Source organism: Anabrus simplex, chromosome 1 (assembly GCF_040414725.1).
Source record: "Anabrus simplex isolate iqAnaSimp1 chromosome 1, ASM4041472v1, whole genome shotgun sequence".
NCBI lineage: Eukaryota > Metazoa > Arthropoda > Insecta > Orthoptera > Tettigoniidae > Anabrus > Anabrus simplex.
Window position 1 is genome coordinate 1,446,560,389 of NC_090265.1, and position 18,221 is coordinate 1,446,578,609.

General features: G+C 36.0%; 1 protein-coding gene across 1 annotated transcript in view; it reads left to right on the forward strand.

Moving 5' to 3' along the window:
• Polr2A (RNA polymerase II subunit RpII215) overlaps positions 1-18,221 on the forward strand; it is a 364,959-nt gene that overhangs the window by 12,250 nt on the left and 334,488 nt on the right. The window contains exon 2 of the mRNA XM_067137935.2: positions 12,919-13,051. Coding sequence (XP_066994036.1) covers positions 12,919-13,051 — 133 coding nt within the window. The remainder of the gene's footprint in view (positions 1-12,918; positions 13,052-18,221) is intronic.

The following is an 18,221-nucleotide window of genomic DNA, read 5'->3' on the forward strand; positions in this document are numbered from 1 at the left end:
ATTTATTAATGAGTGATGGATGTTATGAAATGAGAATGGAGAGTGTTGCTGGAATGAAAGATGACAGGAAAAAAACGGAGTACCCGGAGAAAAGCCTGTCCCGCCTTCGCTTTGTCCAGCACAAATCTCACATGGAGTGACCGGGATTTGAACCACGGTATCCAGCGGTGAGAGGCCGACGCGCTGCCGTCTGAGCCAAGGAGGCTTTCAACAATAAATCTCCCTTAAAAAATTCAATTAATTTCTGCGAAATATTGAAGAAATTTGAACTGCAACCCAACCATATTTTATGTTCTTTTGATGTCACATGTTTCCAAGCATTCCCACTAAAGAAACCATTAAAATTATTCATGACAACATCAATAAACACAGCGGCCTCAGTAAAATGGAAATTGAAGAATTCATGAAGATATTGACTTTCGTTCTAAACAATAATTACTTCTCCTTTAATGGTAAATATTATCAGCAGAAAGGCCTAGCTATGGGCGACCCTCTATCTGGCATTCTAGCAGATATTTACATGGACTATATAGAACATACAAAAATTTCACAAATAAAGGGCATTAGTTTGTGGCTAAGGTTTGTTGACGATACTTTCGTGATCATCAATAAGGACATTACTAACAGTCACGATATATTAGTCTCACTGAACGAAATAGATCCTAACGTCAAATTCACCAAAGAAGATGAGGTCAGCAATTCTTTAAATTTTTTAGATTTAACAATTACACGCTTGAATAACACTTTTGAATTTCAAATTTTTAAGAAACCTACTCATCCACCCATAACTATTAAAAATTCGTCCTTACATCCTAAGACCCAAAAAATAGCTGCCTATCATAGTCTAATATATAGGGCACTAAAAATTCCTCTTTTGCCAAAAAGTTTGGAAACAGAACTAAATTACATAAGACAGCTCGGTACAATGGCTTTAAAGTAATTGTAATCAGTCGGTTAATTAATAAGATCAAAATTAGGCTATCGTCCAACCTAATCCCGGAGAAATCAAAGACAAACAGCTACACCACCCTTACGTACAATAGCCCGGGTATCCATCATATCACTAATATTTTTAAAAAACACAGTATCAACATAGCCTTCAAGACAATAAATAATAATCCGTACATATTCCACAACCACAGTAAAGTCAATAATAACATCAGGGTCAGGTGTTTATAGATTAAAATGTGCCCAATTCACATATTTTGGACAAACCGGGAGGAGCTTTTACACGAGGTATCTGGAACATGACAATGCTTCCAAGCATAATAAATATTCGGCCATGAGCCAGCATATAACTGAAACAGGCCGTAAGTTCACCTCAATAGAAAATGATTTGACGGTCATTAAAAGTCTAAGCAAGGGGAAATTATTGAACGAAACGGAAAACTTGTACATTTATTTGGATCAAACTTATAACAAAAATAATCTTAACGATGTCATCGATAACAAAAATCCGTTATATGAAACAACTCCGAGGTTAATCCAGGCCGTAAATCAGAATGAAGTTCCCAGTATGTTTAAATCACAGAACACATGCGCTCCAATAGCCACACCTAATACCAGGCCCGCCCAATTCAATTCAAGTAACGCCTCTCAAGCAATAATACGGACACATGATTTGAAACTCACGCCCCCTTCCCCACCACGCTCCACCCCTCTGCTACAGCATCAATACAACCGGAACAATTGGTCCCAGCTAACGTCGACAAGACAACTAAGATATACTAACAATTTGTTGGTTATTTTGATCCACCTTTTCAATACAAATTACAGTTTGTGTTGCTAAGTTGTAATGTTACAACACTAATTTACCGGGACATGTTTCGCTTTTATTCACAAGCATCATCAGCCTATAGTATTGCCTCAAGGTTTGTCATATTTGGATTGTTGTTACAAATTTCATTACATTGAATGTAAATCTAATTTCAGTGATAACAATATTTAAAACACAAGAGTAATATACACATTAAAAATTATGACAATATGATTTGCAATGTTAAAATGGAGTAACTCTTAATTCTAAAACACATTTACATCCAAAACACAGTTTTTACAATTTGAAAATTTGGCAAAAAATTGTTTGCAATGTTAAAATAAAATTGATTCAACTATAATTTGGCATGAAAATTTGAGTCATAAATATAAATATTTTATGTTAATATATAGGAGCCATAGTTTCTGAAGTGCGTTGGTTTCTAGAATACATTAACATTAACATTTGAGAATTTTAGTTAAGAATTGTGCTCTCTAAATAATGTTATTTAAAAAGACTGTAATTTTGCATTATGCGTGATTAGTCATGATAATCTAGAATTGAAGTCTTGGGTTCGTTGGAAAATGGCTTCTAGATTTGATGAGGCTTGCTGCTGCAGTTTGGCAATTTGATCAGAGGAAGTATTAACATATTTAATTCTTGTTTGTAGCGACCAGACTCTCCGTTGGAAGTTGATTGTTTTGATGTAAGTTATGGTTAAAAGGGGCTTCAATCCAAATTTTGAGTATCTGATTATGTTTCTTTCGATTTATAGATTGGAAGAAGCATCCCTTTGTCTGCTGCTACAGAATCTTGTGGACCTTATTACGTTACTGTGACTATTGTCTGTTGTGGGGTTTGACTACTGCTCGTTCATAATCATATAGGCCTAACACCGGGGCTTACCACTCGGTTGCTGTGGTTTTAGTGTTATTATCACGAACAAGATATAATAGTATTTCGAACTTCTAGCGTTCTACTGCTTGCTCTTTTTATATTTGATTTACAAGTTGCTTTCTGTCATACCGACTCAGATACGTCTTGTGGCGACGATGGGATAGTAAGGTGCTATGGGAAGGAAGTGACCGTGGCCTTAATTAAGGTACAGTCCCAACATTTGCCTGGTGTGAAAAAGGGGAACCACGGAAAACCATTTTCAGGGCCGCCGAAAGTGGGGTTCGACTACTGCTCGTTCATAATCATATAGGCCTAACACCGGGGCTTACCACTCGGTTGCTGTGGAGTGCCATACGGGTTTTGTGACGTCATGCGGAATCGAATGCACGCATGCAATTCCACGTTAATCTAGACAACTGCTCGAGTACTACACTACATGACGGTCAAGCTAAACATTTAACCTCCGATGTAATTGAAGCAATTATGCTGATAAAAGTGATATATCGTGTAAATAAACAGTTTTACAGTATGTACAATTTAATTTGGAGCAACCAGTTATTCAAATATGCATAAATATTATGTAATTAGCAATTACCTAGGTTATGTTAGCCGGGTGGCCTGTAAAAACGGCAGGGCGGTGCGCCCATCAAAAAGGTCCCAGGGAGAACACTGGCTGAAGAAACCCCAACTCACGCAGTGATAAATTCTAGTCACTACAATTTGAGAAACCCCAATTCATGTTGTGATCAATCCAACCCACAATTGGAAGTCTAGTCATTATAAAATAAGTTAATTCATTGTTCATAAATTCTGGCAGAACAAAAATTGGTACCAAAATTTCTAAAACCCAGGCAGAGGAAGGGTATAACCAATATGAATAGAATTCAGAACAAGGTCAATGAGATTTGGATAAGAAATGAAATTAAAGCGACATGCAAAAAGAAACCCCTCTTAAATTTACAGTTATATAAGGTTCATTTGTTTTTGGCCCAAATGTTGTCTCCGATGAATGCTACATGTGGACTATAAATTGAATATTAATGACTTTAACCAAGATTCTGGTTTTGTAAAAATTCTTACGACTCAGGTGACCATAACAGCTGAAGAAACCGCAACTCAGCAGTGGTAAATTCTTGTCAATACAATTTGAGAAACCCCAATTCATGCTGTGATCATTATAGTCTAGTCATTATAAAATAAGTTAATTCATTGTTCATAAATTCTGGCAAAGTTAATGCACATATTGTACATACTGTGCATATTGTAAACTATATTGTACATACTGTACATATTGTAAACTATGTAAATAGCATAAGACAATTGTATTTAGTATTAAGTTAGTTCACTACAAGTTCCAATGTTTATAGTTTTAATTCTTGACCTTAAGATTAATGTAGGCTGAAGATGTCCATAACTAGGGCGAAACATGTCCCTAAGTGGTGTGTTTATTCATGTAGAATTCAACCACTAAAAATGTATATTTGTATTGAAAAGGTGGACACAATAATTTTAATCTTGAAAGAGTTTACTTATTGTATCTTCAATACAGAACAAAATGAGATTAGTTAGTAAACCAGACGTTATTAAAAGATACTCCTCTCTCCTAGATGTAGATTGTCATACTCCATTAAATCAAAAGGATGATTGTGATCTGATGATAGGTAACTCGTTTTGTTTTAGTGAACACCTTGAAGTCTGAGGAAAAGTGCATATTCTTTAAGTCAATTAGAAAGTGTTTCTCTTCATCGTGTGACTACATGGTACACAAATTTCCATTCAAAGATGAAGTTTCAATTAATGCAGAAGTTGCAAATATTTCTGCTATAAGTAAGCATCATTTTCTAGCCTTAGATTTTTCATTAACAAGTGTCCGAACATTTTGACTAGTGAAACGGAACATTTGGATAAAGAAACTGATATTCTGCACTCCCAGTTCTGTAACTTTCAGCTCGAAGAAACAGACCTGGCAAAAGGAAGAATTGATGTTCAGTGGGCATTGGTATGTCAGATGAAATCAGCTGATGGTGTACTTAAATATGACACTCTATCTAAGGTGATGCTTGCTATTTTATCAATTCCACACAGCAATACAGAATGTGAAAGGATTTTTAGCAGAGTCACAAAGACAAAAACACAGTTCAGATCTTTGCTGTCTGAACAAACTTTGGAGAAACTTTTAACCTTGAAATCAGTTCAGCAAGGCAAGTGCTTTGAGCAAAAATTTAGTTCAGAGTTTCTGAAGAGGGCTAAGTCAGCTACTGGTGTGTTGAACAACAATTAGTCGTAATGTGATCACAATGTTGAAGGATGAGAGGTCGCATGTTCCTACAGTTCAGGTATGTCCGGTATTTAGTATTTACATGTAAATGATGAAAAATACATACATGGGCAAATAGAATTGTTAATGTATTGAATTATAATGAATTTGTACATGTTCTGCCATCAGTGATGTGTCATAATACGTTGCGATTTGCTGCGAAATTTCTCCTGATTTTTCACTTTTGAAAGTTTATCGAGCCTTTACTGTACCATTGTCCAAAAGTGATCTTAAAAAAGAATTGAACAATATTCGTATGATTGCAAAACAATGGATACAGTAGTTATTTCATTGAAAGAATTATCAATAAATACAAAAATCGCCCTTTAACCACTTTGAAAAAAGAAAAACCCAATGTTACTTTATTTTCTACCTGCATGTTCAATGAAGAAATTGATGAAGTCACTAACGTTTTTAAAAAACAGCATGTTAAAATAGCCTTTAAAACTATCAATAATAATGCAACAATCTTACACAACGGTACTTCTATTAATAAGACTAATAGTTTTTCAAAATCAGGAGTATATAGGATAAAATGCAACAGCTGTAATTTTTCTTATGTTGGACAAACTGGAAGGAGCTTTAACATAAGATACTTAGAACATGTCAATGCCCTAAAATACAATAAATTTGCAGCAGTAGGACAACACATGCATGATTACAATCACAAGTTTACTGACATTAAGCAGGATATGGAAATCCTCAAATTTATGAATAAAGGACCCCTCCTTAACATAACAGAAAACTGCTTTATACATTTGGACCAATATTTTAATCCAAATTACAATCTTAATGACTTTTCCAAAAAACCGAATATTCTATTTGACCTGCACATTCATATTTTCAGAAACACAAAATCAAATAGTCACAGTTCGATTTTTTGTTCTATTCGCAGTACTTATTGAATGTCTGTATTCCTGAATCCCTCAGCCCCGCCTTGACCCCCTTTCTTTCCGCTTCACTTCTTTCCTCTTTCCTCTTTTTCTTCCCTCTCCTCCTTCTCAAGGCTTCCTTAAAACCTCACCCACTCCACTCCTCATTCACGCTTCATTTCCAGCTTCGCTCTTGTTGCAACACGAGGTGATTCCCATACGACATGTCATTTAAGTACTTCCCCCTAACATAACTCTTTCTATCTTAGCTGCCATTTATCCAGGTCAGCTGTACAGTCTGCATTGAACTGCGAAATCCAACCACCTTTAATTACTATTATGTATTTAGACCTCCATGCGCAGCAATCATCTTTCAAGGTTCTTAAAACAGAAAAGCCTTTCTAACATCATGCATCTCATTCATGTATACTGAATATATGAATATCTTGAGAAGACAGCGTGGCTTCGGCTCATTTGAAATTTGAATAGAAAGCAGCGTATTTAAGCAGCCAGCGTTTATTGAACTTCTACACATCATCCTTGACCAGCAATTTAAGGATCTCTACGGTATACAACTTTTTAATGCCACTGAATTTTTATGTATCTCTATCAAAGAGCAACTTTTTTAACGTAGTGCAGCGCATCTCTTGAACCTTACCTTAATTTCTTATATGGTATGTATATATAATTGTCATTGACACTGCACTGTGTCTTAAATTGCTTGAACATTCAACGGAATTTTATTTTTTGTAACCAGTCTTAACTTCAGTTCTATAGTTTATATTGAAAAGGTGGACCTTAATAATAAATATTTAAACACTATTGTAGGTTTCAATTAGTCATGTCGATATCATTAATGACGCTTGTCTTCGTAGTACCATATTATAATTTTAGCTATAATTGTAGATATAAGATAAATATCTTACTATATGTTACACGTATGTTTTCAAATGCATTATTACTTCAGGCATAAACTTTCTTTATAAATCGGCGTAATATCTGCCCCCTCCCCCCATGATGCAACGGCCCTGAAGCGCCACGGCCTATCAAGCGATCGCTGCTCAGCTTGAAGGCCTGCAGATTATGGGGTGTTGTGTGGTCAGCACGACATATCCTCTCGGCCGTTATTCTCGGCTCTTTAGACCGAGGCCGTCAGATAGCTCCTCAATTGTAATCACGAAGGCTGAGTGGACCTCAGATCCAGGTAAAGATTCCTGACCTGGGCGGGAATTGAACTTTTGGTCTCCGGGTAAGATGCAGGCATGCTACCCCTACAATGTGGGGCTGGTGCTGTAATAGCTAGTTTCATGATTTTAATTTTCTCGTCAATGTTTAATAACTTTTTAAGCTTAACACACTGGAACAATACTTAATAATCAAAGTAGAAAAATGGTGTTTTTTTAAAATAATGCCTCATCCAAGGTCTTCTGTATCCTATTAATACTATATTCATGTTATATACGGTCGTTGTTTTGTTTTCGTAATTATTATTTGCTGTGATGCAATCGTGCTGTCGGCAGTTTTTATTCCAGTAGTATGAAAGCTCTCAAGGCATTAACAGATATTCAGTATTTATGATAAATTCATCCTTTAAATTGTACTGTGCGAGTTGGCTGTGCGGTTAGGGTTGTGCAGCTTTGAACTTGCATTTGGGAGATAATGAGTTCGAATGTTACTGTCGGCAGCCACGAAGATGGCAATCCGTGGTTTCCCATTTTTATCCCACGCAAACACTGGGGCTGTACCTTAATGAAGGCCACGGCTGCTTCCTTCCCACTCCTAGCCCTTTCCTATTCATCATCGCCATAACATTGTGTTGGTGCAATGTAAATGAAATTGTAAAAGAGTAAAAGAAATTCATATGCAGTTGAATCGCATTCAAAAAAAAAGAAAAAAGTCCATGTGTTATAGGCTACCTAGTCTAGCCATGAATACTCTCTCAATCTATTTTATGGAAACGTGTAATATTAAAGGTTTTACTTTTACAATAATATAATCATTTATTAGGCTATATCCTCCTATTCAATACATTTTTTCATCTGCTGAGATGAAGTTTTAATTCTACTCAAGTATGTGTAGATTCTGTTTGAGCCTTCCTCAGTGGATTATTCGAAAATGAAAACAGAGGATATTACTATGTTTATAGAGTATATTGCTAAAGATTCATAGTTCTTAAAATTATCTACATAATTCTATGTGTAAGCTCCATATAGCATACTAGTAAAAGTGTAAGAATAAAAACAATGTTGTCAGTTACAGTCTCTGTTCTGTATTTAAAATTAAATCGTGATATATGTTGTAATGTCCATTTTCAATTTCTTCTGTGGTTAAACATGTTGATACTTTGGGTATAGTTGATTTGTTACAAAGGTGGGTTTTGATTTGTATTTGTAGTTGGATGCTATGTTGTAGTGTTAATTCAGGTAAATGCAACTGTCAAGTGGCTTTCGTGTAATCTGTAATGGAAGTGAAGAGGCTGAATATGTAAGCTGGAAATAGTTTTTGAATTGTACTACCTTCTCAATACTGTTAGACTATCCACTTAATTATAGATGGACAATAGTCATATTTTACAAGTAGTACATGTTTTGACCACGTTGGATCATCTTCAGCTACTAATAATTGTGGTAGACATCTTAAAAATCTTAAAATGGGTAGTCACATAAAGGAATGATAAAAATGAGATGAGAAACAATACATACACGTACTTCAAATTTTAATAATGAGTGCAGTGTCTTTTTGTCTGAAACGTTTCTTCTTGGGTATTATGACCAGTAGCGAACATGTGAATGTAGAGTAGTCTTATATGTAAATAAACAAGAGGACAAATGGGCTGGGTGAACATCTTTTATAAATTGTGATTGCATCTTGTCATTTCTTTGTCGTTTGTAGAATTTTATTTGGCAGTAGTAAAATGAATGTTACACTTCTTTTGGGACTTCATAAAGAAATCTACAAAGAAAAAGGAATTAAAAAAAAGCAAAAGTTTGCAAAATTAATGTAGAGGTAAAAAGGGTAAGTGTTTAATATTGAATATTGAAGAAGTCGCAAATAATATTGCAGTTATAAACTGGGGAAACAAACGTCAGCATTGTAGAGGAATTGGGTATATCACACTCAACAATTTCTACAGTTAACGACATAGAGAATGTCTGATTTACTAACCAAGATCGTGTGTGTCATTATTGATCAATTTATACAGCTGCTACTTCTTTCCTCACTTATTTTATATTTAGCTGACATATTATTCTGAATGTAATGTGCAAACATAAGAAGAAAAATTCCTCTGTCCCACTCCACGTTTCACTTGTGTTCTTTGAAGTTTTTTCTTTAAAATTTACTGATGACATTTTTAGCAACAAGAAAAGTTTGTGCAACTCTCCTATAATGACAGTAAATTAGAGGTTCCTTAGGAGTCGTTATAACCAGTTTTGAAGGTATTTTCTAGCAAATATTTTTAAACACATGTAAACTGTCTTGGAGACCAAACTTTTCTAATGGGACAATTTTCAGTTTGAGATTGTAGGTAAGTTAGACATGTTTCATGATTAACCCTAATATTGTCAGTTATGTCACAATGTTTTCAATCCATATAAATGTATTTGTCGCTATATCTATAATCAGTATATATTAAGAGTTTTGTCTGTACATTGCTCAGAATTTATAAAGATAGGTATTTTTGTATCAGTCGTGTCCGCAGTAACAAGGAAATGCAGTTTTCACCTTCTCGTAATTTCTGTATGTACGCGCATCACGAGCAAACGGCTGAAGAAAATTGAATGAAAATCGGTATGTAAAGGCTGGGAATAAGTCACTGTAATCTAGGCCATAAATTGTTGTATTCATGCTGAGTGAAATGGTATTTAAGGGGAAGGCCTCAAATTTAATTCTCAAATATTTATTAGTGGTCCTATTGATAAATACTGCGTAACTAAAGTTGCAAAAATTTAATTTCCGATTATTTATGTCTTGTACATTTTTACTGTACCGGCTACGATAAGAGATGTTCATGAATTAAAATTTTTGTTGTGAAGTCCATATCAGTGCCAAACCGCGAGAAAATTGATTAACAGAATTTAATGTAAATTGGTATGTGAAGTCGGTGAAAAATGAGCTACAATCTACGCTATAAATAATTTTATTCACCCTGGTTGAAATTGTAGTTTAGGGGAAGGCACCTAAAATTTAATTATTAATCACCTATGTCCTATTGAAACGTGCTACATAACAAAAGTTAGAGAGAATACAATTTCCAATCATTTATACAGTTTGACGTACTGACTATGATAAGATTGGTGGTGGTGGTGATTGTTTGAAGAGTGAGTACAACTAGGCAACCAACCTCTATATAACACTATTCAGAGAGAAAAAATTGAAGGGGTCCGACACTTTGAAGAATGGAGGTATCAGCCTAAGAAAAATGACGGCCACGAAGGGCGTGAAAATGAAAGACTTGCTATGCTTCCATGTGTAATACTGTCGGGGTCAGAAAACAGGAGTTGACCGACAGAGGTCGGATAGCATAGATGAAAGTGAGGAGCCTGGCACAAGTGGAAGCAATGCCAGGACTCAGCTATGGACTCCGTGGTTGCCAACCAACCCACCCACCATCCCAACTTCAGAGCCCTTAGGGCCACATTTAATCGTATCTTATGACAGGCAGGGTATGCTGTGAGTGTTATTCTACCGTCCCCACCCACAGGGGACAACTATAAGAACAGAATTAATGAATTTAGATTAATTTAGACTGTTGCTTTGTCCATATCAGTGCACAGTATTTGCTGACATGGAAATATTGTTCAGTCGTGTTAACTGGCGATGGATTTTGTTATGATTGCTTTAAGGTGTAAAAATGCATGGTCGTCTGTCCATATTGACTAAGAAAATTGTAAAGATGATTATAAAAATGAGAAAAATCGTAAAGAAATGATTGCTTGAAGAATAAGACGAGGGAGACACGATAGGAAGGACGACACGCTTTACATTAGATGCCCTCATATCACAAGAGTCGAAAGAAAACTAAATGTGAAGGCCTACAATATAGAAAACTTATAAAATTGATCAACAATAACATTATGTTGACCATTGTTTGTTGTGATTTGCTTTTTGTCTTTTGCTGCCACTTGATCTCAGATACATAGGATTACTGCTGAGTACCGAGTAGAACAGCCTGTCTGAATATTGGCGGGAAGTAGCTGGGGAGTTAGATAAATCTCTTCTTTAGCATGCCATTCCTCTGGTTCATAAAGTTTCTGGTATTACTGCTATGTAACACAGTGGTTCATTGTAGTATTCCAGCTGTTCGATCCCTACTGAGGCGCTGATTGGAATGAGCAGTGTGCAAACTTAGTGGAATATTGGCAGAGGAGTGTTCACAGCTGTCTGCGGCCTAATCATTCCAGCTCTGGAACTTTGGACTGTTAGATCGGCTGCGTAGTATTGATACCAGTATAAATGGTCTGTTATTGGACATTATAAATTTTCCAATTAACTCATTCCTGGTTGCCAGCGTTTCGCCCCCGTGTGCTAAGTTGAGCTCATCAGTTGGTACATAGCACACCCACCAAGACGCATGGCTAGTGCATACCGTGGAGGCCACTGCGTAGGCTACTTGGAGCCACCGGCAGTGCCAGTGCACTAAGAGAGACTGTCTCATTTCCAAAAATTGATGCTTGCTTGGCCATCAGATGATATAGATGTTGATTCCTATAGGGAATAGGATTGCTCACACAGTGTACACTGCTTAACCTAGAATTCTGTATACAGTGTAGAATTCCGTAGTGAAGCATGGGTACATCAGCTAGTTGAAGTTGAAATATTTGACTGGAATGTCTTATTACATCCTTGAAATGACCAAAGGCAGAAGGAACAAAAATGCTCTTTTATTCTTGGCAACCCCAAATATTCGTCCATTTTCATAGTCCGCAGTTTCTGTTACATGAATTTCATTAGTTTGAAGATCTGAAATTTTTTTGCTGTCTGAGTTGAACAGCATGCTTGAAAAATGAGTATACTCATTTTCTGAAGGACTCTGCAAAAGAAGCGGATAATTTTCTCAGATATCAAGAGCATGCAAACAACATATTAATAATATGATGTCATATTACTTCACACTCTGCATGTAAATTAAACGTGAACTTTTAAATGTCGACAGACTCATTCTTTCATTTTTTCATAAATATGGGACCAAACTAAATACAAAACTCACTAACTCTTTTGGCAAGTGTAATCTCAATCCTCAGTCTCCTGGCAACAGCTTCACCTTATGCAAAGAGGCATCAGTTATGGATACAAGAGAGCTACTGTTATTTATATTATCCAACAAAACATAACTATCACAAAAACCTACGAGTACCAAAAGCTGACTGTATTTTGTAACTAAAGAATACGGATTATAAAGTTGGAATTTCTCTCTTTATTCGGTAGGCAGCCACAGTTAACATGCACATACACACTAACATTGGAATCTGTTCTAATTCGCACAAAACAGGATGATTCCGTTATTGGAAAGTATTAATTTTCTGGCTAACTCATTCTTGGTTGTCAGCATTTTGCCTTAGGTGTTAGGTTCCTTTAAACAACAAGCATCATTATTATTCAGTCACGACAAATATTGTAGTTTCTGTATAGATTTGTTTATTAAGATCAGTTTGTGTGGGACCAAAGAAAACCTTTTAGTATGAAGATTAGGATCCTTAGAAAATTGGAAATTGAAATTTTACTGACATTTTGTAGTTACTTAACTCACCCCAGTACTGCAAATTTTTCAGGCACTATTAAAATGTTTTCACCACGCCACAGCCACCATAAATAAGGAAATATTTGTGCAAATATAAAAATGTTGAGTGTCTTTCATAGTCATACAGCATTCTGTTCAGCTGAATGGATGAGCAGTGGCATTGCCGCATTTAGTACAACTTCTCCCTGACTAGAGACTGTTGTGACTGAAATCGGTGAAAATTGGTGGAATGATGCACATTATCATAAATATCCAGCATGTTGGATGTTTACAGCTATTTTCAATTTTCTTTTCTGAGTTTTATACTTTAAAAATTATTTTTAAAAACTTTTTTCAGCGGCGAATGTCTGTTACTGAAGGTGGCATTCGCTTTCCGGAGACTTATGAAGGTGGTAGACCTAAGCTTGGAGGATTGATGGATCCTCGTCAGGGAGTAATGGATAGGAATTCACGTTGTCAAACTTGTGCAGGTAAGAACATTTCTATTAAATGGATAATTACTGTAAATTGAGACTACATAGGTTATATATAGTGCATTGTGGACAATTGATTGGTTGGAAGGTACTGTTTATTATAACTTATTATTATACAGTTTTGTACATAAAATCCTTGTTGAGGCAAATATGCATGTAAGAGGTCAAGATAAGAAAATTTGGCCAGTTTTAATGAAGGGCCAGGCTGAGTGATTCAGGTTTGATCCTGGCTCAGCCTGGTAATATTATTTGAAGGTGCTCAAATACATCAGGCTCGTGTTTGTAGATTTACTGGCACGCACAAGAACTTCTGTGGGACAAAGTTCCAGCACCTCGGTGTTAGAAACCATCAAAAGAAATTAATGGGACGCAGCATTCGTTATAAGTAGGTCAGATAAAGTGTCTTGATATGAAATTGCTCAATGCGCTGCCTGAGCACTTTTTGATTCTCTACATTTAGGATTTGTATTACTTTTTAATTGTCAAGTGAATTTTTGTAGATTTCTTTATTGTGCTGTTGACTGATATTTTACGAACTACAGTATTTGTAGTTTTAGAATTATTGTTGTATGTTTAATTTAAAGGTTTAGTTTCAGATTTTCATGTGGACGTTTGTCCTTCCTCCACCCTGTATTGTCTGTGAAGTAGATGATCTTTTCAGACAAATAATAAAAATAAGTGATAACCGTACGTATTTATGTGTTGCCTATAGATGTGGTGTACAGAATTCCAACTGTTGTTAGCCTAGCGATCCCGAGAACTGTGGATTCAGTGCTAATCTTCGTCAGTTTGGACATTTCCCTTAACAGCCCTTCTGAATCTCGCATGTTGATGGAGGCTGAAGATGGACTTAAACAGCATCCACTGTGTCAGAATTCATGTCGGTGACCCCAAAAAGTGTGGATTCGACACTCATATTAGTAGTTTTCGGTGCTCTCTTTCCCACAGTATTTTTTTTCCATGTGAGTACCGAGTTTGGTTGAGAGCTATGCTGAAACACACACGTACATCCATAATCTCGGTCATTTTGAATATTTTCTTCTTCAGTCTTTTTCAATTCCAATGCCTATGGAGACCTCAGCCTCGTCTCAGCCACCCCATAACTATGGATTCAGCACTAATGTAAGTCGTTTTATTAGATTATTTCTGCATGCCGTTCCCTCGTTCATCCTTACAGGGGCCTAGGGGTGACTTACCCACACAGTGTGACTCTCCAGATAGTATTAATGTATACTTTGTGTGTACCAAGCTTGGTTGAAATTGCAAGTTCACCTGTAGAAACCTGTCATGCTCCTTAAATGTGTGCAACTAGCTAGGTAGAGTCATTTAGCGACTTGATTTTACAATTACTCAAAGTTGGCTGAACTTAGACATATCAATGTCTGATGATTCAATGGCAGGTAATTCGAGAGAATAAAAAAGGTAATGAAGCAAATCAATCCAGTAGGACTGCCGGGCGGACTAGACACAGGTGTTTTTAGTAAACTTATTTAACACATTGATGACGGGCCCTGAACGGATGATGCTACCCCATGTGGACCGGATAATGCAAGCTTTCAAGAAAGAAATTACACTGGTGCACTCAAACTACTGTAACTCAAAGTATTCAAGATATTGACCTCAAACTTGGAACATGTACTCAATGTACTCACTAGGTTGGTTATTAGTTTATATGATGTGATACCTTTCAAAGCAGTACCATTTGTGGCTCCATTTAACAGTCTAAGCACAGCGTAGTAGGAATGTCCTGTTTATCTCTCTGTAACCAACGTATCCCAGTGATCTCCCCAGAAACGTTCTTCAGCTGGGTGGCATGAATGAGTAGCCGGGCGGGGAATACTATGTAAAAAATCAATGTGATAAAATTTTTACTCCCCTCAGGGCATTAATAATCATAATAATCATATGGCCTTAGCTGCTGTCTGCAAGCATTTTAATCTGTCACCATTTGGATCGTCAATGTTAACATCCTGTTTTACTCAAGGCCCACTAGATGGCAGATTAAACCGAAACTCTGTTGGACGTCTATGGCCGACTTTTAATGAATTTTGTCGGGTAAACATCAAATGTGTCACCAGAGATCATTTACATGCCAACATCGTGCGACATGGAGTGTCAAATGGACTTTTCCGCCCTTCAAAAATCCGACTACCTCTGCCGAGTTTGAACCCACTATCTCAAGATCTGGAGGGCAACACTCCATCACTGATCCACAGAGGGTATTGACAATGAATTTGCAGGTAAACATTTACTGGAAAATTGAATTACTTTAGTGTTATTATCACGAACAAGACATAACAAAATATTTAGAATTTATGGTGTTCTAATGCTCGTTCATAATCATGTACAACTCGGTTGCTGTGGAGTGCCATAAGGATTTGCGACGTGCGCAATCGAAGACACCGCTCGCTCACGACACTACGTAGTAGTTCACCTAAACATTTCAACTCCGATGTAGGCCTAATTGATGCAATTATGCTGACAATAACGAAGATTTATCATTTAAATGAACAGTTTTTGTGTTTTAATTTGGAGCACCCAGTGACTCAAATATATAGTAATATTATGTAACTAGCACATTTATCTAGGTTATGCTAGCTGGGCGGTCTGTAAAATAAAAAGGTCCTAGGGAGAACACTGGTATCCTGTAAGTGTACTGACTTTGTAAGTACAGTAGTGACTATGTTGAAAAATAAACCTATTATCTATCTTCTAGAGTCCCGAGTCCATAGTTTTGGAGCAAAACATGAAAGCTGCCATATGCACACTATCTAGGATCGCACCATGACATTTTCACGAAGAAAAAATGGTTCTTCAGTTTCATGTACTCTGGTGGGTATGTATTCATATTTGATACATTGGGTCTCTACCAAGACCACCCACACAAAAGAAAATACATTTTGTTTAACCCTGGGATCCGCTAGCGGTTTACCTTCGAGCGGCAAGTATTTTGGCGAGTTTTGCAAGCAATTAAAAAAAAATCATAAAAGTGTTGTTTTTCAATTAATTTTTATGTATAACAAGTCATTTTATTCAGAAAAGAATACTATAGTAGGAAATTAACCCGTTGGCCTACTATTACTTGTGAAAGGAAATATTCCCTTATATGCCATTTATTTTTCAGTCACTTTAACAGAAATTTGACTAATCACAGAGCAAAGTGAGCTTTTAGCTCGTCTATAGTAACAGAAAACCAATGTTTTTGTTCGTAAGTATTACTGGTTTCAAGGGAAGCAGATAAATTAGCAAGAAATGTAGAGGCATAGGCATTGGTTTCCTTAGTAACATGATCCCAGAACTGTGGGGTTAGAAATTCATTGACTATGTCCATTTCTTTTGGATTATTCCCAAACCTCCTCCTCACTATAGAGCGAGTTTCAGAAACTGGTTAGCATTTTACAGAAACAGGCTTATTGTCAACAAGATCACAATTCCAAGCTCTCACCCGCTTTTGTTGTATTCTGGTTTTGTTCCGTAGTTTCAATTGGCACTATCACCTCGGAACTGAAATCGGAATCACTTTCATCACTGTCAGTTGAAGAATTTTCACTCTCCAGAGAATCTTTTCCACTTTCAACACTATTTTCAAGCTAGTTACGAATAGCCTCATTCATGGCGCGCTTGGATGCCACCATGGTTGTTTACAACGAGCGGCAAACTCAGCTGCTTTTTATTTTCCTTATTTCAGCTCAGAGTTACACAGAGAAAATAGCTTCAGGTATCATCTGACATCAATCGGGTAGGCTGCAAAATAAACAGAATGAATCTCTCTGATCAGCTAAGCACGACAATGAACTTGGAAATTTTCCGTGTACCAGGACGGATGTGTCCGTCAAAGTATGTTACTGCCTTACGATCGCAGGTCGGAAGGTTCCGTCAAAGTATGGCAATGGGTTAAACTTACCAATTTAGTATCTTGAAGCAGTGTGGGCAAAGTATCCAACACACATTAAGTATTCCAAAATAATTCAAAAGTTATGAGCAACGTGTACGTAAAAAGTAATATTATGACGATTTTACTATATACAAAATTTTCACAATTTTATACTGATTAAAAATATGTAGAAAGGTTTCATTACCTTGTGCGCCAACACTTACTTTTGCAACCACACCGGGCATCTACTCTTTCTTCCACTTAGCCCACATGGTTGTTCAAGAAAATCCGCAGCTAACGTCGGAGAACATCTAGGGATTATGTTATACACAAGATTCTTTTACGTGACTTTGACTGAGAATTACCCTTCATCTCTCCTTCATTCGCAATATCTAAATTTAACGGACCCTTGTGTTATAAAGAACCAGCTGTAAATTCATTTACTCATCGGTTACGAGATTATCTTATATTAATTCTGTAATCTATAAATAATAATTTTGAATTAAATTCTTAATTACTAATATTTATTCAGAATAATATAGTGTACGTCAGATAAGTTAAATCCATCGTGCCAATATTTTTACTATTTACATTGATATTTCTTTGAAAGTATTGTTTCGTAATCATTCTCTTGATCTTGACTTTTTAGTCCGCAATCATAAAATATACTACCTTCTTCCAAGTTCTTGTCTTCGTAAATAAAAATAATTCCTCTCCTTGAAGTCTATTCGGATTGAAATTAGTTAACGAAAATTATCCTGACCTCGCATAAATTACAATTCACATCTCCTATGCCTCTTGTTGAAGGATAAAAATTCAAGCATTCTTTATGTTGACATTAAAAAAATAAACAATTCAATTAACATGCTTGAAAGTATATCAATTATACAATAAAATAAAATTCTTTAGGATAATAAAATTCTTTAGGATTATCAAGAATGTTTTTTAAGAGAAAATATTTCATTCGTCTTTGATGTACGCGATTAAATTATTCGATTAAACATCTGCAGAATAATATCTGTTTCATTACTGTAGCTTTCTATGGCCACCTATCATGATACAGTGTATATATATATATATAAAAATTATTAATCATGACTAGATATATTAAAATATTTCTCAAGAAATAGGTAAAATTCTCCTAGATAGCTCAACAAGGTTGTTAACAGGTTGTATTTAAGTCATATCACTTCATCAAATTCACTCATGATTGCAAGTCGACAAGGAATACCATGGTTGAAACATCCTAATTCTTTAATAGTGATAGGCTAACACAATGAAGACACTAAGATT